This window comes from Mustelus asterias, chromosome 19 (assembly GCF_964213995.1).
Source record: "Mustelus asterias chromosome 19, sMusAst1.hap1.1, whole genome shotgun sequence".
Classification (NCBI taxonomy): domain Eukaryota; kingdom Metazoa; phylum Chordata; class Chondrichthyes; order Carcharhiniformes; family Triakidae; genus Mustelus; species Mustelus asterias.
The window spans coordinates 13,709,680-13,732,218 of record NC_135819.1 but is presented as its reverse complement, the minus strand read 5'-3'; the positions used below and the strand labels follow the sequence as shown (position 1 = coordinate 13,732,218).

General features: G+C 47.9%; 1 protein-coding gene across 1 annotated transcript in view; it reads left to right on the top strand.

Annotated features, from left to right (window-relative positions):
* The window catches only part of rnaseh2a (ribonuclease H2, subunit A), a 35,191-nt gene extending 12,923 nt beyond the window's left edge, over nucleotides 1-22,268 (top strand). The window contains exons 5-7 of the mRNA XM_078235082.1: nucleotides 2,210-2,297; nucleotides 5,910-6,033; nucleotides 21,215-22,268. Of these exons, the coding sequence (XP_078091208.1) occupies nucleotides 2,210-2,297; nucleotides 5,910-6,033; nucleotides 21,215-21,350 (348 nt within the window). The 3' untranslated portion in view covers nucleotides 21,351-22,268. The remainder of the gene's footprint in view (nucleotides 1-2,209; nucleotides 2,298-5,909; nucleotides 6,034-21,214) is intronic.
* The last annotated feature ends 271 nt before the right edge of the window (nucleotides 22,269-22,539 follow it).

Below are 22,539 nucleotides of genomic sequence, written 5' to 3'. Positions count from 1 at the left end.
GTGAGGCAGCAGTGCCGGGGGCTGTGAGGCAGCAGTGCCGGGGGCTGTGAGGCAGCAGTGCCGGGGGCTGTGAGGCAGCAGTGCCGGGGGCTGTGAGGCAGCAGTGCCGGGGGCTGTGAGGCAGCAGTGCCGGGGGCTGTGAGGCAGCAGTGCCGGACGCTGTGAGGCAGCAGTGCTGGGGGCTGTGAGGCAGCAGTGCCGGGGGCTGTGAGGCAGCAGTGCTGGGCGCTGTGAGGCAGCAGTGCCGGGGGCTGTGAGGCAGCAGTGCCGGGGGCTGTGAGGCAGCAGTGCCGGGGGCTGTGAGGCAGCAGTGCTGGGGGCTGTGAGGCAGCAGTGCTGGGCGCTGTGAGGCAGCAGTGCCGGGGGCTGTGAGGCAGCAGTGCCGGGGGCTGTGAGGCAGCAGTGCCGGGGGCTGTGAGGCAGCAGTGCTGGGGGCTGTGAGGCAGCAGTGCTGGGCGCTGTGAGGCAGCAGTGCCGGGGGCTGTGAGGCAGCAGTGCTGGGCGCTGTGAGGCAGCAGTGCCGGGGGCTGTGAGGCAGCAGTGCCGGGGGCTGTGAGGCAGCAATGTTGGGGGCTGTGAGGCAGCAGTGCTGGACGCTGTGAGGCAGCAGTGCTGGACGCTGTGAGGCAGCAGTGCTGGACGCTGTGAGGCAGCAGTGCCGGGCTCTGTGAGGCAGCAGTGCTGGGGGCGCTGTGAGGCAGCAGTGCCGGGCTCTGTGAGGCAGCAGTGCCGGGCTCTGTGAGGCAGCAGTGCCGGGGGCTGTGAGGCAGCAGTGCCGGGCTCTGTGAGGCAGCAGTGCCGGGCTCTGTGAGGCAGCAGTGCTGGGGGCGCTGTGAGGCAGCAGTGCCGGGCTCTGTGAGGCAGCAGTGCCGGGCTCTGTGAGGCAGCAGTGCCGGGGGCTGTGAGGCAGCAGTGCTGGGGGCGCTGTGAGGCAGCAGTGCTGGGCGCTGTGAGGCAGCAGTGCTGGGGGCTGTGAGGCAGCAGTGCTGGGGGCTGTGAGGCAGCAGTGCTGGAGGCTGTGAGGCAGCAGTGCTGGACGCTGTGAGGCAGCAGTGCTGGAGGCTGTGAGGCAGCAGTGCTGGGGGCTGTGAGGCAGCAGTGCTGGGGGCTGTGAGGCAGCAGTGCTGGGGGCTGTGAGGCAGCAGTGCTGGGGGCGCTGTGAGGCAGCAGTGCTGGAGGCTGTGAGGCAGCAGTGCTGGAGGCTGTGAGGCAGCAGTGCTGGACGCTGTGAGGCAGCAGTGCTGGAGGCTGTGAGGCAGCAGTGCTGGGGGCTGTGAGGCAGCAGTGCTGGGGGCTTTGAGGCAGCAGTGCTGGGGGCTGTGAGGCAGCAGTGCTGGGGGCGCTGTGAGGCAGCAGTGCTGGACGCTGTGAGGCAGCAGTGCCGGGGGCTGTGAGGCAGCAGTGCTGGGGGCTGTGAGGCAGCAGTGCTGGGCGCTGTGAGGCAGCAGTGCTGGACGCTGTGAGGCAGCAGTGCTGGAGGCTGTGAGGCAGCAGTGCTGGAGGCTGTGAGGCAGCAGTGCTGGACGCTGTGAGGCAGCAGTGCTGGACGCTGTGAGGCAGCAGTGCTGGAGGCTGTGAGGCAGCAGTGCTGGACGCTGTGAGGCAGCAGTGCCGGGGGCTGTGAGGCAGCAGTGCTGGACGCTGTGAGGCAGCAGTGCCGGGGGCTGTGAGGCAGCAGTGCTGGACGCTGTGAGGCAGCAGTGCCGGGGGCCGTGAGGCAGCAGTGCCGGGGGCTGTGAGGCAGCAGTGCTGGGCGCTGTGAGGCAGCAGTGCCGGGGGCTGTGAGGCAGCAGTGCCGGGGGCTGTGAGGCAGCAGTGCCGGGGGCTGTGAGGCAGCAGTGCCGGGGGCTGTGAGGCAGCAGTGCCGGGGGCTGTGAGGCAGCAGTGCCGGGGGCTGTGAGGCAGCAGTGCTGGGCGCTGTGAGGCAGCAGTGCCGGGGGCCGTGAGGCAGCAGTGCTGGACGCTGTGAGGCAGCAGTGCTAACCGCTGTGCCACCCTGCTGTGTTCATGAAAGAATTCAATCTGTGAATGATTTAAAAATACTGAAACATTGAGAGGGGAAATGGAATTCAGACAATTCATTTGGATACATGATTTGTTATTAATTCCATTTTTTAAATGATGTAATATTTTTTGAAATGTAACTGCAGCCCTCGGAGAGTTGATGAGCCGAGCTCGCCTGGTCTCTTAACTCGTTTCCTCTCTTTAGGTTGCCAGAGACCATGCTGTTCAGTCGTGGAAATTTGTTGAAGATCTAGCCGACGTAAGCATGGATTACGGCTCAGGATATCCGAATGGTAAGTGTCGCTGGTAGCAGGTGGATGACCATGCTCGGTACAGTATCGGAGTGATAAGGGCTGACTGACTTCTTGCTAGCAGGAAGAGTTAGAGAGTTTGCGCCGCATCTTCTGAGGGAAGGAATGGAGGGAGGTTCCCCTCCATTCTCTCCATTCCTTCCCCCTCAAACATCACATTGAGTAATGTTGTTTCTCCTGATGCATTTGTTCCATATTTACCTTTAAAATATATCCTTTCGTGGGACATGGGCGTCGCTGGCTGGGCCAGTATTTATTGCCCATCCCTAGTTGCCCCTTGAGAACGTGGTGGTGAGCTACCTTCTTGAATCGCTGCAGTCCACGTGCTGTGGGTTGACCCACAATGCGGTTGGGGAGGGAATTCCAGGATTTTGACCCAGCCACTGTGAAGGAACAGCCGATATATTTTCAAGTCAGGATGGTGAGTGGCTTGGAGGGGAACTTGCAGGTGGTGGTGTTCCCATGTATCTGCTGCCCTTGTCCTTCTAGATGGAAGTGGTCGTGGTTTTGGAAGGTGCTGTCTAAGGATCTTTGGTGAATTGCTGCAGTGCATCTTGTAGACGGTACACACTGCTGCTACTGAGCGTCGGTGGTGGAGGGAGTGGATGTTTGTGGATGTGGCGCCAATCAAGCGGGGCTGCTTTGTCCTGGATGGTGTCGAGCTTCTTGAGTGTTGCTGGAGCTGCACCCATCCAGACATTACAGCATAACTCTCATAGAGTGAAGTGAAACATTAATCTGGGTTTATCTTGTCTGTGCATTTGTACTTTGTACATTTTGAGTTTGTGGGGAGATTGAAGACATCTGGTACCTCCATTTCTGCGCCCCATTCTCCCTCCCATCTCTAAAATGATCTCCTTTTGAAGAACTGACGGATTGTTAAAGTCTTCTGATCTATTCTTGAAAATGGCCATATGAATGCCTTGTTGTTATATTAGGAATGATCGATTCAACTTAGAATGGCATGGTGGTACAGTGGTTAGCGCTGCTGCCTCACAGCGCCAGGGACCCGGGGTTCAATAGCGGCCTCAGGTGACTGTTTGTGTGGAGTTTGCACGTTCTCCCCGTGTCTGCGTGGGTTTCCTCTGGGTTTCCTCTCACAATCTGAAATGTGCAGGTTCAGTGGATTGGCCATGCCAAATTGTCTACTAGTGTCCCAAGACGTTTAGTGTAGGGGGATTAGAAGGGTAAATATGTGGGGTTACGGGATAGTGTCTGGGTAAGATGCTCTTTTGGAGAGTCAGTGCAGACCCGATGGGCCGAATGGCCTCTTTCTGCACTGTAAGGATACTATGATTTTGTATTAAAGGCATGATGGTGGAGATGCCGGCGTTGGACTGGGGTGGGCACAGTAAGAAGTCTCACAACACCAGGTTAAAGTCCAACAAGTTTATTTGGAATCACCCGACGAAGGAGTAGCGCTCCGAAAGCTCGTGCCACCACTGTCTGCCTTTTATTTTCCCTGTGATCTGTTGTTTATCTCCTGAGTCGAAGGGAATGTTTATCCTTCAATCAGAAGACAACGAGAGAACTTCTTTCAGTTGCAGAAGAATATTATAAAGCAAGGTGTCCTGGTCACTGTTAGATACTGTACCATGTCAGATATTGCGTTTTGAAAATCACACTCTGGTTTCCCATGAACGCCGACTAGTTTTTAAGTGTTGCCTTTGGTGCTGATTATGAGAACAAATCAGAGTGGCGGACATGTTGAGCTCTCAGAACATTGCTCTCTCAACATGAGCGAGGGATGAACATTGAGATTTCGTGTGCAAGATACAAGATCAAGCGTACGCGATTCTGCAGCACAGACCCATCTGAAAGTGAACTGAATGTCGTATGTGATAGGAGGCGGCACGGTGGCACAGTGGTTAGCACTGCTGCCTCACAGCGCCAGGGACCCGGGTTCAATTCCAGCCTCGGGTCACTCTCTGTGTGGAGTTTGCACATTCTCCCCGTGTCTGCGTGGGTTTCCACCCACAGACCAAAGATGTGCGGGTTAGATGGATTGGCCATGATAAATTGCCACTCAAGTTTGTCCTCATAATCAGCACCAAAGATAACACTTAAAATCTAGTCGGCGTTCATGGGAAACCAGAGTGCCATTTTCAAAACGCAATATTTTGACATTGTACAGTATCTAGCAGTGACCAGGACACCTTGCTTTGTAATATTCTTCTGCAACTGAAAGAAGTTCTCTCGTTGTCTTCTGATTGAAGGATAAACATTCTCTTCGACTCAGGGGAACTAACAGGCTAAATATATGGGGGTTACGGGGATAGGGCCTGGGTGGGATTGTTGTCGGTGCAGGCTCGATGGGCCGAATGGCCTCCTTCTGCACTGTAGGGATGCTATGAAATGACAGTTTCCCTCCAAGAAAAGAGTTCGTGCTATGCCCTTGAATTGTTAGTTCTCACTTTGGCTGCAAACGATGTGAAGTGCACACACAATAGTGTATGGATCCTACACCACTGTGTGTTTATTGTACTCTGTTGAGTTATATTGAATTGCTGTCAGTGCAATGGGATGTCCAGGATTCGCAACACGTCAGACTTGATGAGTGTAGCCTTGCTGCTTGGGAAGAAATCAAATAAAATGGGAAATGGGATCTATTGTTTCATAGAATCCCAAGCGTTTCAAATATTGATGCACAAGGAAAGTTCCAAGTAAAATTTACAGGCCTTTATTCGATGTTTGCAGGATTTTCAGAATGCTTGCTCTTAAATTTTAGTTTAATTAAAATGGATAATTTATTCAAGTCGTATTTGCAGCATAAGATAACCAGTAGGTTTAATTTAGTTGCTAGGTTTACCTGATTAAAAAAAAAATTCATTTGTGGGACATGGGCGTCGCTGGCTGGGCCAGCATTTATTGCCCATTCCTAGTTGCCCTTGGAGAGTTGAGAGTCAACCACATTGCTGTGGCTCTGGAGTCACATGTAGGCCAGACCAGGTAAGGCCGGCAGATTTCCTTCCCTAAAGGACATTAGTGAACCAGATGGGTTTTTCCGACAATCGACAATGGTTTCATGGTCATCTTCTTAATTCCAGATATTTTTTATTGAATTCAAATTCCACTATCCCCACATATTTATCCCACTAATCCCTCTAAACTACGCATTCCAGGACATTAAGGGGAAATTTAGCATGGCCAATGCACCTAACCCACACATCTTTGGACTGTGGGAGGAAACCGGAGCACCCGGACGAAACCCACACAGACACGGGAAGAATATGCAGACTCCGCACAGACGGTGACCCAAGCTGGGAATTGAACCCGGGTCCCTGGCGCTGTAAGACAGCAGTGCTAACCACCATGTCACCGTGCTGACCTGATTTGATTCTGTAATTCTTTTTGATGATCACCTTGTTATAGAGTTTGCAGTTCCTCTCCACCTTCCATCCAGAGGATGATGCTGTGCAGATAATGGGATGAACACTCTGTGACAAATTTTAAAGATTTAGTTAAATCCAACGCCATAAACTGTCACTGCATCTGTCAGTGCAGTACATACTGGGGATTTGCACAGGAGTGGTCTCGTGAGGCGTTACCTTGTGTTCAAGGATTCAATTGTGTCTTTTTGTACTTTTCTTGCAGACCCCAAAACAAAGGACTGGCTGGAAAAGCAGGTGGACCCTGTGTTTGGCTTCCCGCAGTTTGTGCGCTTTAGTTGGAGCACGGCCCAGGTGATTCTGGATAGTCGGGCCGTACCTGTGCACTGGTATGTAACTAATGACATCACTAGCTAGCCAGCAAGAGTCTTGTCTCCTGTAGGGTGAATCTCATCATTGGGTAACAATTCTTTAGAATTCGCCTCACTGTTTATAAGCCCTATTAGAAGTTGATGTTTGCCAACTTTTCTATCACCTGAATGTACTACCTCTGTCCCACACAGGGTTCTGTAGTCCACCAGGTCTCTGGTACACCAGTCTTAATGTTGAGCTAGATGACCACCACATCTGATTCTCTTCACGGTGGCACAGTGGTTAGCACTGCTGCCTCACAGCGCCAATGACCTGGATTCAATTCCGGCCTTGGGTAACTGTCTGTGAGGAGTCTGCATGTTCTCCTTGTCTGCGTGGGTTTCCTTCGGGTGCTCCAGTTTCCTCCCACAGTCCAAAGATGTGCAGGTTAGGTGGATTGGCCATGCTAAATTGACCCTTAGTGTCCAAAGATGTGCAGGTTAGGTGGATTGGCCATGCTAAATTGACCCTTAGTGTCCAAAGATGTGCAGGTTAGGTGGATTGGCCATGCTAAATGCGCAAATTACATGGGTAAGGCAAAGGGGTGGGCCTTGGCAGGATGCTCTTCCAGAGAGTTGGTGAAGATTCGATGGGCTGAATGGCCTCCTTCTGCACTGTGGGGATTCTATGTTTCCACAAGATTAGGCTTGGCCATGGTGCTTTTCATAGCGATAGACTACTGAACCCCAACGCTAAAGGTTACAAATTACAATTTGCTACTCGGATGAGGTGCTGCGGAGCAGACAGTAAATGTAGAACTATATCTCAACCAACGTCTGTATTTACAGGATAGGATGAAAGGGAAAAAATTAACATAAAACTAGCAATATTCACTTTCCTCTCGTGCAACGACCATCATTACATATTAGATAAGTTAACTCGGAGCAGAGGGGTTATGATTGGGCTCAGAGATACTGTGCTGAAGGGGAAAGTCAAGAACACCCCTTAGAAAGGCTATCCATCCAGTGATATCTCCTGCTGGGATATACCCGCAGATCCACAATTGAATCATAGAATCCGTACAGTACAGAAGGAGGCCATTCGGCCCATCGAGTCTGTACCGACCACAATCCCAACCAGGCCCTATTCCCATAACCACAAGGATTTACCCTAGCTAGTCCCCCTGACGAGCCCCCCCGGGGCTGGTTCTTCTCTGATGTTTACTGCCATACTTTCTACTAAGGCTAGCTGGCTAGAAATCGGGAGTGATAACTCTTGGCCGTTGACCCTCCCCTGTGCTGTAACCCAGAAGGGGTAAGTCTGGTTGTGGTATCTCAGATGTTGCTCTGGCTGACATCAGCTAGTTGCAAAACCCCAGGCATCAATTGTGGGACCTTCATTTCTTTGCCTTTGTGCCACAGCACCAAATCATGAAGGATGCTAATAATATTTGTGTCATGAAAATCCTCGACCTGAACTGCAGTGTGCAATGATTCAGAATTTCAGCAGATGGCTCTATTGCCCTGGGTGATGAGGAACAGTCGAGCAGTATGCTCCGTAACGATCATCATGATATCAGATTCAGACAATAAAATGGTATAGGTAAATCTTCATACACGAGCAAGCACGGAATTTAGATGGTGCAGAATTGCTTTTCTCCCCTTCCCACTAATTTTAGAAAGAAAAAGAACACCAGGATGATAGGGAGTGGGATAGCTTGATCTTGGTTTCAGATAAAGCTCGGTACAACATCGTGGGCCGAAGGGCCTGTTCTGTGCTGTACTGTTCTATGTTCTAAAGAAATACTTGCAAAAGTGAGCATTTATGTGGGTGCTAATCATGTTGAAACGCCCTGTGAGAAATTGCTTTTGGAGTGGAGGTATTGTAGGTAAGAATGGCACTTGCATTAGCAACATAGCACTAACTGCAATGAGATGCAAGAGTACTTTTTAATGGTTTAGCATTTTTAAGGGAACAATGTTGGTGTAAACTCCCTCCGGTCCTTAAAAGCATTGTCACGGGATCTTTAATGTCCACCTAACTAGGCAGATTGGACCTCGATTGTACTCACTTGAAGCAAGAGAATCCCGTTAAGACCCTGTAATATTGGTCTAAGTTATGTGCCAAAGTCCTGGTTTTGAAATGATTTGACAACTAAATTCATAGAATGATAACAGCACAAAATGAGGCCATTCAGCCTGTTGTGTCTGTGCTGGCACTCCGAAGGAGCAATTCACCTAGAGCCGCTTCTCACTTTCTGCCTGTCACGCTGCATATTTTTCCTTTTTGTAATAATCTAAACACCTCTTTGAGTGTCTTAATTGAATCTGCCTCCACCTCACACTCAGGCAGTGCATTCCAGATCCGAACCACTTGCTGCATGAAAAAGGTTTTTCCTCTTGCCGCCATTGCTGCTTTTGTCGATAGTCTTAAATCTGTGTGCCCTGGTTCTCAATTCATACAGGATTAATAACCATGTTGCGCACACACACAGTCAGGATTAGTAACCATGTTCCTCACACTCACACACACACACACAGTCAGGATTAGTAACCATGTTCCTCACACACACACACAGTCAGGATTAGTAACCCTGTTCCTCACACTCACACACACACACACACAGTCAGGATTAGTAACCATGTTCCTCACACTCACACACACACACACACACACAGTCAGGATTAGTAACCATGTTCCTCACACACACACACAGTCAGGTTTAGTAACCATGTTCCTCACACTCACACACACTCACATGCGCACACACACACACCCTCACACACGCGCACACACTCACACTCACACACACACACACACAGAGTCAGTATTAATAACCATGTTCCTCACATACACAAATGGGAACAGTTTCTCACAGTTTACAGAAAGAAGTTAACCCTATTTCTGTAGTTCAGACATACCTTTCCAGTTATTATGAATCGCCTGACAGCTGGAGTTTCTAGTCTAGCATTTTATTCACCATGAAGAAGTATGGTCGCCATTGTTGTTGCTTTTATGTGAGACATTCTGTAAAAGGTTCCTGTCAATGCTACTATACCAAACAAAATTGAAATTTTCTGGAATGGTTAAATAGAATGTGCTGGAAATACTCAGCAGGTGAGGCAGTCCCGGTGGAGAGAGAGGAAAAACAGAGGAAAATGACCTTTTGTCGAACCTGAGACATTAACACCGTTTTTCTCTCTCTGCAGCTGCTGCCTGGCCTGCTGAGTATTTCCAGCACGTTCTCTTTTCATTTCAGTTTATTAAAGTTTATTTTTCATTAGTGTCACGAGTAAGGCTTACACTAACACTGCAATGAAGTTACTGTGAAAATCCCCCACTCGCCACACTCCGGCGCCTGCTCAGGTACACGTAGAGAATTTAGCACGGCCAACGCGTCTTTCGGACTGTGGGAGGAAACCGGAGCACCCGGAACAAACCCACACAGATACGGGGAGAACGTGCAGACTCCGCACGGACAGTGACCCGAGCCGGGAATCGAACCTGGGTCCCTGGCGCTGTGAGGCAGCAGTGCTAACCACTGTGCCACCGTGCCGCCCGACAGATGGTTAGCAGTTCTTGTTTGAATTTAATGCAGTTAACTGTGATGGTACTCAATGACATTACAAAACGGGAAGAAAGGGTATGGCGGGAGGAACATTGCAAGATGAGCTATTCAACAAAACAGGCTGGAAAACATTGGGGATAATTTATAGACAGTATCTTGAAAGCTATATGTTAAAGCTTTTTATTTAAATGGGGTTGAGTTTCCTTGAACTGTCCGGAAGCAGAGGCTTGTGAGATTTGACCAGTCAATTCCCCCTGCCAGCAGACTGATAGATGAGCTGTTCTCACCATAACCACACTGCCCTTCATTAAGTGAAGTCCTCTGGCTACGTAATTCACATTGATTTTATTTATTTTCTTGTGTCTCCTGTCCAAGCTCCTAACCAGCAGTGTGCGCGTGTGTTTTTTTTAATTGCCTGGCAGGAGAGAACATTCAGAAAAGGAAACTGCTGTCATCTTTTATAATTTTAACCTTCACAATGGCGACTCTCGCTGCCGTTAGTTTACCAAGTGAAAAATAAGCTGAAGCCTTGTTTAGTGTAACCCATTCCTGCGTCAAAATGGAATCCTAGTAATCGTCAGCCCAACCAGCACCTTAAATTTTTGTTAAGATTCATTTGTGGGACATGGGCGGCACGGTAGCACAGTGGTTAGCACTGCTGCTTCACAGCTCCAGGGTCCTGGGTTCGATTCCTGGCTCGGGTCACTGGCTGTGTGGAGTTTGCACATTCTCCTCGTGTCTGCGTGGGTTTCCTCCGAGTGCTCCGGTTTCCTCCCACAGTCCAAAGATGTGCGGGTTAGGTTGATTGGCCAGGTTAAAAAAAAAAAATTGTCCCTTAGAGTCCTGAGATGCGTAGGTTAGAGGGATTAGCAGGTAAATATGTTGGGGTAGGGCCTGGGTGGGATTGTGGTCGGTGCAGACTCGATGGGCCGAATGGCCTCCTTCTGCACTGTAGGGTTTCTATGATTCTATGATTTTCTATGATGGGCGTCACTGGCTGGCCAGCATTTATTGCCCATCCTGAGTTGCCCATGGAGGGCAGTTGAGAGTCAACCACATTGCTGTGGCTCTGGAGTCACATATAGGCCAGACCGGGTAAGGACTGCAGATTTTCTTCCCTAAAGGACATTAGTGAACCAGATGGGCTTTTCCGACAATCGACAATGGTTTCATGATCATCAATAGATTCTTAATACCAGATTTTTCTTATTGAATTCAAACCCCACCAGCTGCCGTGGCAGGATTCGAACCCGAGTTCCCAGAACATTAGCTGAGTTTCTGGATTAATAGTCTGGTGATAATACCACTAGGCCATCGCCACCCCTCTTTAGAGATTTGATCCTGTCGGGGTGGTTAGCACTGATGCCTCACAGCGCCAGGGACCCGGGTTCGATTCCCAGCACGGGTCACTGTCCGTGTGGCGTTTGCACATTCTCCCCGTGTCTGCCTGGGTTTCCTCCGGGTGCTCGGGTTTCCTCCGGGTGCTCCAGTTTCCTCCCACAGTCCAATCATTTTTGATTGTAATTGAATGCAGTTTAGCCTCCCTTTCCCTGCCCAGGAAATCCATCATGCATGTTGACCAATGTGGTGTTACAGCCGGTCCCTGGGCGAGGTCCCCCAATTTGTATTTCCTGGGCCAGATCCCTCAATCCCTTATTAGCCAGCATAGTTAAGGACCCCACGCACCCTGGACATTCTCTCTTCCACCTTCTTCCGTCGGGAAAAAGATACAAAAGTCTGAGGTCACGTACCAACCAACTCAAGAACAGCTTCTTCCCTGCTGCCGTCAAACTTTTGAATGGACCTACCTCATATTAAGTTGATCTTTCTCTGCACCCTAGCTATGACTGTAACACTACATTCTGCACCCTCTCCTTCTCTGTGAACGGTATGCTTTGTCTGTATAGCGCACAAGAAACAATACTTTTCACTGTATCCCAATACATTTGGCAATAATAAGTCAAATCAAAATCAAAAATTAATTTGTTAACCTCTGTGGAACTATCTTGGCACAGGCATCAATTTGTTAAAGCCCAGATTTGATACTGCCCAGATTGTTAAGCTTCTGGGTGAGGGGGGGGTGAACTGGCTCCAATAATTTATTCAAATCCCCTCAGTTGGTTGCAACAAGATTACTTCAAAAAACGTCTCTTTCTCATGCAGAAACCTTTTCCAGTTCCAATACATTAATGTTTTAAAAGGAGCCAATTTAACCAGGCTTTTTTGAGTCAAAGAAAGACTGAGATTATTAGTTACTAAAATGTGAAAAAAAAAATACATTCACACCGAATAGAATCATAGAATCTACGGCACGGAGACAGGCCCTTCGGCCCAAACTGGTCCATGCGACCAAAATGCCCATCTAAGCTAACCCCATTTGCCTGCATTTGGCCCATATCCCTCTAAACCTTTCCTATCCATGTATCTGTCCAAATGCCTTTTAAATGTTGTCAATGTCCCTGCCTCAACCACTTCCTCCGGCAGCTCATTCCACACACGTACCACCCTCTGTGTAAAAAAAGTTGCTCCTCAGGTTCCCATTAATTCTTTTCCCTTTTAACTTAATCCTATGCCCTCTCGTTCTCGATTCCCCAACCCTAGGAAAAAGACTGAGTGCATTCACCTTACCCATGCCTCTCGTGGTCTTATACACCTCTATAAGATCACCCCTCAGTCACCTACGCTCCAAAGAAAAATGTCCTAGCCTGTCCAATCTCTACCTACAACTCAGTCCCTTCAGTCCTGGCAACATCCTTGTAAATCTCTCCTGCACTCTCTCCGGTTTAATAACATCTTTCCGATAGCAAGGTGACCAAAGCTAAACACAATACTCCAGGTGCAGCCTCACCAACGTCCTGTACAACTGCAACATAACTTCCCAACTTCTATACTCAATACCCTGACTGATGAAGGCCAGTATGCCAGAAGCCTTTTCACTGCCCTATCTACCTGTGACTCCACCTTTAGAGAACCATGCACCTGAGCTCCAAGGTCCCTCTGTTCCACGATACTCCGTAAGGTTCTACCATTCACTGTGAAAGTCCTACCTTGATTTGACTTTACAAAATGCAACACCTTGCACTTATCTGTATTGAACTCCATTTGCCATTTCTCGACCCACTTCCCCAGCTGATCAAGATCCTGCTGCAATTTTCCTCACTGTCGACAGTACCACCTATTTTAGTGTCATCTGGAAATGAGAAGTGAGTCCAAAAGTAAGTTTAAATGAATCAATCTTTGACTTGTCAATGAGGAGTAGCTGGCGAAACCTTGCCGATGTTTTAAATTCGTGATTTCAGTAGTTGAATAGTTGGTTTTGATATTCCAGGGTTCTGCAGTTTGGCTGGGGGAAGTTGTCCTGCTTCCTTTTCAGCTGTGCCTTCGCCTATTTGGCTTGCTTCAGCAATCGGGGAGAGAGAGAGAGAGCGTTATTTTTGTTTCACCTGCCAGAGCAGAGGGAACTCTGCTGCCTTTCCTTGTTTCTGTGTCACACACTCTGACACACCCAACACCAGCCCAAACTGATCAAGTTTGCAGCTGGCTTTTTATCCCAGTCTTCTGTGAATTCCTGGAGAAGGGGAGAACCCACATAAGGTCTGGGACACAACTTACATGATGTGATTCCTTCTGAGGTGACATTTGACTTCCATTATCTCCACAGGAGATTACAGTCAGTTGCTTTGTTCCTTTGATGTGTCTCTGTCTGGAAAATGAGTGTGACATTCCATTGTCTCACAGGACCTAATACGATCCTAACAAGAAATTCTCAGACAGTCACTGAATTTACATTATCAAAATTTACGCCCTCAGCCATCCCTGTCTTATATATCGAGTCTACACTGACCACAATCCCACCCAGGCCCTGTTCCCGCAACCCCACACACTTACCTTGCTAATCCCCCTGACGCTAAGGTCAATTTAGCATTGCCAATCGACCTAACCCGCACATCTTTGGACTGTGGGAGGAAACCCACGCAGACACGGGGAGAATGTGCATAAATGTTCGATATGTGCGTGTGTAATTTGGGATTTTGCTCCATTATCATGACACTCCTCAGCTCCTGCGGAGGGAGGAGAAAGGCCCTATCTTAAGCTTATACTCCTAACTATTCAAAAGCAGATTGTTTGGCCCAATAGTTCTCCGCCAACCTACATCTCCCACGTGACCCATTAATTTACTCTCACTCAGCTTGTTCTCCATATGCTCTTCAGTATTTTTACCTTTTCACAAGAATAATTTTAACACCATTTTAGAAGTATTTATGGACTCTGCCTCAATAATGCTTTGTGGCACAAAGCAGAAAATTCTTCCCAGCCTCCGCAGGGCGGCACGGTGGTTAGCACTGCTGCCTCACAGCGCCAGAGACCCGGGTTCGATTCCGGCCTCGGGTCACTGTCTGAGTTGAGTTTGCACAGTCTCCCTGTGTCTGCGTGGGTTTCCTCCGAATGCTCCGGTTTCCTCCCACGGTCCAAAAATGTGCAGGTTAGGTTGATTGGCCATGCTAAATTGATTCTCGTGTTAGGGGGATTAACAGGGGGAATCGGGAATAGGGCCTGGCTGGAATTGTGGTCAGTGTAGACTCGATGGGCCGAAGGTCCTCCTTCTGCACTGTAGGGATTCTATGATTCTATGAAAATAGTTTTCTAATTTCCTATTTAACTCTTGTGTAAAATCTGTACATTCTTGTCATTGTCTTACTGACAGTTATCACTTGCCATATCCTAATATTCTTGAGCATCTTGAAGGTCACTTGCATATCTCATTGTTTGAGTAAGGGGGAAGCTCTGGCTTAATTTTATCTTCATAATTATTACTTTTGATTGCTGATAATCTATTGAATCTATGTTGCACATTTCCCGTGGTTTTTAGATCTTTCCTATCAATAGAATGCCCAAACATGTGCTCAGTAAATCATTAAGACTTGCATATTATGTTTAAGTTTATTTATTAGTGTCGCAAGTAGACGTACATTAACACTGCAGCGAAGTTACTGTGAAAATCCCCTAGTCGGCACACTCCTGTTCAGGTACAATGAGGAAAATTTTAGCACGGCCAATGCACCCTAACCAACATGTCATTCGGACTGTGGGAGGAAACCGGAGCACCGGGAGGAAACCCACGCAGACACGGGGCAGAACGTGCAGATTCCACACAGACAGTGACCCAAGCTGGGGATCGAACCTGGGTCCCTGGCGCTGTAAGGCAGCAGTGCTAACCACTGTGCCACCATGCCGTCCTGCCCTGAATTACCTGTGTACCTGCACAGCAAGTTTCCCTCGCTCTACACTCCCTTAGAATTTTGCCATTTAAGAATAATTTCCTTCTCCTTTTCTATGCATTCAGAATATGTTGGCTGGAATTCTCCTGCCATTCACAGCCTGCCACCGCTGCAAGGAAGGATGGAGAATTAGGCGCTCAGCCGCTGTTTCCCTACTCTGCACTAAACTGCATCTACCACCTATCAGCCCGTGCTGCGAGCTTATACATCTACTGTCCTTCCTAATCCTCCTCACAATTCACCATGTTGCCCAGTGTAGTGTCCTGAGAATATTGCTTTGTTGTTCCTTCAGTTCCAGCTTACAGATTGTTTATGTTCCGAGGCATCATAGAAGAATCATAGGATCCCTACAGTGCAGAAGGAGACCATTCGGCCCATCGAGTCAGCACCGACAACAATCCCATCCCAGGCCCTATCCGCACAACCCCACACATTTACCCCTATTTTTTATCTAACCTTATACATCCTGGGACACGAAGGGGCAATTTAGCATGACCAATCAACTTAACCTGCACATCTTTGGACCGTGGGAGGAAACCAGAGCACCCGGAGGAAACCCACGCAGACACGGGGAGAATGTGCAAACTCCACACAAACAGTGACCCAAGCTGGGAATCGAACCCAGGTCCCCGGAGCAGTGAGGCAGCAGTGCTAACCACTGTGTCACCATGCCGCCCCATTAGTGATTGTGTGAACATATACTTAAGTTGAACGAACAAACTTTGTTTGCAAGGTCTTAAGACTCAGGCAAGAAACTCCAAAGTGTTTTGTGGAGTCACATGTAGGCCAGGCAAGGTAAGGACGGCAGATTTCCTTCCCTAAAGCACATGAGTGAACCAGATGGGTTTTTCCGACAATCGACAATGGTTTCATGGTCATCAGTAGATTCTTAATTCCAGATTTCTTAAAATTGAATTCAACTTCCACTATCTGCCATGGCTGGATTTGAACCCTGGTCCCCAGAACATCAGCCGAGTTTCTGGATTAATAGCCTAGCGATAATACCACTAGACCATCAGCTTCCCCTATATTCAAAATGATATCAGTATGAAACCCCAAAAACAATGTCAGCTATACACATGGAACCGTAGCTGTTATCATAGAAAATATTTTAAATTTGTATACATTATCGGTAACCTGTTATCAATTTGAAAACTGTATATAAATGTAATCATGCAGATTGAGTTGTGCAGTGAAAAAAAATGAACACCTACCTACAATGTTAATGATTACAATTGAAATTCTGCGTCACCTTTCAGCATAGAAAATAAAAGTGGCACGGTGGCACAGAGGCTAGCACTGCTGCCCCACAGTGTCAGGGACCTGGGTTCGATTCCCGGCTTGGGTCACTGTCTGTGCGGTGTCTGCATGTTCTCCCCGTGTCTGCGTGGGTTTCCTCCGGGTGCTCCGGTTTCCTCCCACAGTCCGAAAGTCATGCTGGTTAGGTGCAATGGTCATGCTAAATTTTTGATTTTGATTTGATTTATTATTGTCACCTGAATTAGCATACAGTGAAAAGTATTGTCTCTTGCACGCTATACAGACAGAGCATACCATTCATAGAGAAGGAAACAAGAGAGAGTGCAGAATGTAGTGTTACAGTCATTGTTAGAGAGTTTAAAAGAGTTAGAATGAAGTTTTAGAAGCATAGAACGAGAGTGAAAGATAGAATTAGAAGGTACGCTGGGCACAGCTTGCAAGAAGTCGCCTCATAACATAAGAACTAGGAGTAGGAGTAGGCCATCTGGCCCCTCGAGCCCGCTCCACCATTCAATAAGATCATGGCTGATCTTTTCATGGACTCAGCTCCACTTACCTGCCCGCTCACCATAACCCTTAATTCCTTTACTGTTTAAAAATTTATCTATCCTTGCCTTAAAAACGTTCAATGAGGTAGCCTCAACTGCTTCACTGTATTCTCCCTCAGTGAACCCGAACAAACGCTGGAGTGTGGCGACTAGGGGATTTTCACAGTAACGTCATTGCAGTGTCAATGTAAGCCTATTTGTGACACTAATAAATAAACTTTAAACTCTCAAGAATTGAGCATGTGATCATACTGACCCGATCGGTGCAGTATTGAGGGAGCACTCCACGGTGGGAGCTGCCATCCTTCGAATGAGATGTTAAGCCAATCTCAACCTGCCCTCTGAGGTACAGGTAAAAGATCCTGTGGCGCTTATTTAAAAAGGCAATCTCCCACTGTCCTGATCGATATTTATTGATCAGCCAGCCACACTAAAACAGATTATGTCGCCATCAATCACGTTACTTTTTATAGAATCATGCCACATGCACCTGGTTTGTCACATTTCTTTCAGTAACTATTGAACATGAAACTCCTTGGGACATTTTGAGGTCATGAAAAGTGCACTAAGAATACAAGCCATTTCTTTCAAATATTGACAGCCCCGAATGAAGCATTAGGCCAAAAGTTCATGGATCTAAAATGTGGAATGACTTGAAATCTGTACTTCCTTTCTCACAAACTAGGGCTGCACAGTTGTCCTGTGCTACCACAGTGCTATGTTCGAGGGGTTCCTTTATACACAGCAAACTTCAACAGTGCAGTGTTATCATAGAATCCCTACAGTGCAGAAGAAGGCCATTCGGCCCATCGAGTCTGCACCGACCACAATCCCACCCAGGCCCTATCCCTGTAACCCCGTGTATTTACCCTGCTAATCCCCCTGACACTAAGGGGCAATGGCCAATCCACCTCACTTAAGGCAGAAATGTGAAACTCCAACATAGTTCGGGTGCAAATCAAAATCTTGGGTCTGCAAGAAAAATAATTCATTGGAAGAATTTAAATGAACTTTGGAAGGTGTAACTTTGAAAGACGACGCCCCCGGAATGTTGAAAGGCTCTATTGTTGTCAAAGGACTGTTCATTATCGTGTTATGAGGCCTCTTTTATTCCATTAGTTTGTTGGCTTATTTTTTTCCCTTGCGTGAAATAATTTGAACTCCAGCGTGCTGTGTGCGGTGGCTTTCTCCAGATTTTCCCTCCTTAGCCAATTCGAGCTGAGATACAGGCCAGATAGCAATGCAGGAATGGACGGGGTGCTTGGCCATCTTACTGCTTCAGTTATGAAAAGACCTCAGGTGCACACTGTTTCCACTCATGAAATATTAGGTGTCCTTCCTGCGCTGGTTTTGCATTAACCTCTATATTGTTATTGATTTCTCCACACTCCATCTCCTTATTCTTCCGTTTAGTTGGAGCTTTGTCCTTTTCAACCCTCTGGTCCAGCAGATCTTTCATCTCTGGATTTAGAGGTTTGTGAACACTTTGGCTTGAGTGATTGAGAAGCTTGCTGCTGGCTAAGTGCCAAGTGGCATCAAATATTCAAACACGGACGAGATAAAATCAACAGAGACATGCTGTCAAAGCTTTTCATCCTGCACTCATCAGGATAGATGTGCAAGGATATCAGTTATAGATTTGATTTATTATTGTCACATGTATTAACATACAGTGAAAAGTATTGTTTCTTGCGCGCTATACAGACACAACATACCGTTCATAGAGAAAGAAATGAGAGAGTGCAGAATGTAGTGTTACAGTCATAGCTAGGGTGTAGAGAAAGATCAACTGAATGCAAGGTAGGTCCATTCAAAAGTCTGACAGCAGCAGGGAAGAAGCTATTGAGCCGGTTGGTACGTGGCCTCAGACTTTTGTATCTTTTTCTCGAAGGAGGAAGGTGGAAGAGAGAATGTCCGGGGTGCGTGGGGTCTTTAATTATGCTGGCTGCTTTGCCGAGGCAGCGGGAAGTGTAGACAGGGCCAATGGATGGGAGGTTGGTTTGCGTGATGGATTGGGCTACATTCACAACATTTTGTAGTCCCTTGCGGTCTTGGGCAGAGCAGGAGCCATACTAAGCTGTGATACAACCAGAAAGAATGCTTTCCATGGTGCATCTGTAGACGTCGGTGAGAGTCGTAGCTGACATGCCAAATTTCCTTAGTCTTCTGAGAAAGCAGAGGCTTTGGTGGGCTTTCTTAACTATAGTGTCGGCATGGGGGGGGAGGGGGTCCAGGACAGGTTATTGGTGATCTGGACACCTAAACACTTGAAGCTCGCGACCCTTTCTACTTCGTCCCCATTGATGTAGTCAGGGGCATGTTCTCCTTTACGCTTCCTGAAGTCGATGACAATCTCCTTTGTTTTGTTGACATTGAGGGAGAGATTGTAAAGGGAACAACAATTTCTACTGCGTGGGGCGGCACGGTGGTTAGCATCAAGGCAAGAGATGAGAAGGAATTTGTTACTCTGAAGATTGTGAAGGGGGCAGCATGGTGGCACAGCGGTTAGCACCGCTGCCTCCCAACGCCAGGGACGCGGGTTCAAATCCAGCCTTGAGTGACTGTCTGTGTGGAGTTTGCAAGTTCTCCCCGTGTCTGCGTGGGCTCCCTCTGGGTGCTCCGGTTTCCTCCAACAGTCCAAAAGATGTGCAGGTTGGGTGGATTGGCCATGATAAATTGCCCTTTTACGTCAGGGAGATTAATAGGGTAAATACGTGGGGTGACTGGGATAGGAACCAAAAGAAAAAATGCTGGAAAATCTCAGCAGGTCTGGCAGCATCTGTAAGGAGAGAAAAGAGCTGACATTTCGAGTCCAGATGACCCTTTGTCAAAGCTAAAAGGCATAGGAAGGGGCTTTCTAGAAACAGGCCTGTTTCTATGCCTTTTAGCTTTGACAAAGGGTCATCTGGACTCGAAACGTCAGCTCTTTCCTCTCCTTACAGATGCTGCCAGACCTGCTGAGATTTTCCAACGTTTTCTCTTTTGGTTTCAGATTCCAGCATCCGCAGTAATTTTCTTTTACCCAGTGACAGGGATAGGGCCTGTGTGGGATTGTTGTCGGTACAGGCACAGCGGGCCAAATGGCCTCTTACTGCACCCTAGGGATTCTATGATACTACGATTAATTGTATGATTGAGAAGAGGGAAGAAGAGTTGTGTCCTTTAGGATTGGTAACATTGTGAATCCATCTTGATGAGAAGCTTCGACAACATGTATTTTTTTTTCAGCAATACTCAGTACCACCTAACAACTATAAGGTCAACAAGCCATCATTTCAGTTGTAGTACCTTTGTCTTATTTTTTGTTTCAGAAGTCTCTGTGGCGTAATTTTGTGATCGGACACCAGAAACAATTCTCTGAAATGCAAATACCTGCTGGTACCATGCCACTGGCTGGCCTTCCACATCCTGCAATGCAAGATCACGGTGACAGGTGTTAGTGCTGAGGCGGGGAGCTCTTCCCACTTCAAGCTGACGCAGGTCTGGTGATCAAGCAGCCTCAACCACATGCCTTGGCCTCAGTGCCAGATGAACACCCCCATATTTCTCCAGCATTACATATTTTCCATTACTTCTGAGTCAATTGCAAGTTAATTCCGGCTTAGGGACAGTTCTGTGAATAGAATAGAATCCCTACAGTGCAGAAGGAGGCCATTCGGCCCATCGAGTCAGCACCAACAATCCCACCCCAGGCCCTATCCCCACAACCTCACATATTTACCCTGCTAATCCCTCTAGCCTACACATCCCGGGACACTGAGGGAGAATTTAGCATGGCCAATCCACCTAACCCGCACATCTTTGGAGTGTGAGAGGAAACTGGAGCACCCGGAGGAAACCCACGCAGACACGGGAGAACGTGCAAACTCCACACAGTCACCCGAGGCCGCATTTGAACCCGGGCCACTGGAGCTGTGAGGCAGCAGTGCTAACCACTGTGCCACCGTGCCGCCCTAAGGGCTCATGCCATCTATGAACTGGATTGACTTTGTCCAGACTCAGTTCACTTGTGGACCAAAAAGTTTGTTTAATCCCAACTTTAGCCCGTGCCTGATTTGAAAGACAAGCGATTCAATGGCCCGCTTTATCCTGTTGGGCTTAACCAGGGTGGCACAGTGTCTGTGTGGAGTTTGCACATTCCTCCCCGTATCTGCGTGGCTTTCCTCCGGGTGCTCCGGTTTCCTCCCACAGTCCAAAGATGTGCGGGTTAGATGCATTAGCCATGCTAAATTGCCTCTTTGGTTAGATGGATTATCCATGGGAAAGGTGTGGGGGTTACGGGGATAGGGCTGGGGAGGGGGCCTGGGTAAGATGCTCTGTCAAAGAGTCGGTGCAGACTCGATGGACCAAATGGCCTCTTTTCCACTGCAGGGATTCTATGATATCTTTATGTGGTTGTAATAAGTTTTTTTCCCCTCAATGTTCATTTATCTGAGGAACTTTCCAACATGGCAATCAAAAGCAAGAACTCTGAGCCTTTCTTCCTAGCCTCTATCCTGGGATTCTGGTGCCAGCTGCAGTCCCAACTACCGTATGTCATTTTTAACTTGCTTTATTTTTGTAGGGATGATGAAGAGGACAACAGCACCAAGGATACTCCTTCAGTGCTGTCCTACTTTCAAAGGAAGACCGAAGACCCCAAACCACAGCCACACCGCTTCTTCACCGAGAGGAAGCTGGTCTCTCTTGAGAACCTTTGAAGTCCCCTCCCTCGGGCATGTCGTGAAGATGCAAAACAAGGTTGTGAAATTCAAATGCTATGCAGAGGGGGGGAAAAAAATTGCCTTAAAATTGATGGAGGATAGAGGATCGGCGAAGCAATGCATTGGACAATGGGTCAGCGGTGAGCATTGGTCAAGTTTGCATGTGGGGAGCCACATTAACCCCGCACTGAGTGTTTCCTGAGGGTCTTGGATCATTCATCAAGGACTCATTCCCTGTCAGTATTGGATGAAGCTTCTTGCTCAGTTGCGCATTGTTGCTTACCTGACCGGGTTACTGGAAGTGTGGTTTTGCATGATCATAGTGACTGCTGTCGAACTTAATTTCTATATTTTAAAAAAAAAAGATGCTCTCGAAGCAATCCTTTTGTAATTCTCCCAAGGAGACTGACTTTCTCCAGTTCTGACGAAAGGTCACTCGACCGGAAACATTTCCCTCCACAGATGCTGCCCGACCTGCTGAGTTTTGCCAGCATTTTGTTTTCTTTCTAGATTTCCAGCATCCACGGTATTTTGCTTCCGGAGACCCGACTGAGGACTTTCTTCTCAGCTTTGGCCACTGCTTCCAAAGCTGGGAGGCAGGAGTAGGCTGGGAATAAATTCTCACGGTTTCTTTCAACTCTCCCTCACACACACACACGCACATCCCCGCCCACCTTCCTCCCTCTCTCACTCTGGATCTGTCTAATAAAATGGCTGAGATCAAGGTATCCTCACCTCGGGAAAATTATTAACTTGCCCCTGAGTCCTGCTACTTCGTGTTACAGTTCATCAGAGTTCCTGAGCTCACGGCTCAACATTTGTATACAAAGCTCAGGGCTCGTGAAAATAATTTACTGATGACTTTCTGTGCGAATTTGGGATTATACCAATAAAGCGATTGTGTTTTGGAACCTTTGGGCTGACTCTGGGGAAATATCTTTTGTCCTAAACTCCCTGTTCTTGCGGGCTTTAGTAAATTGATTACGACAGCGACCAGACGCCACAAGATCTTAGTTAATTACTTGCTGTCCTGTCACAGTCGATCCTGGAGAAATGAGGATTTTTCAAGAGACAATTTATAATCCAACCTGAAAAGTGCAAATTTGAGCCCTGAAGAAGGTTCTTTTATAGCACTCTCCTGACGTGGAGTAAATGACATAGAAAAACTAGCAAAATCATGTTTTCT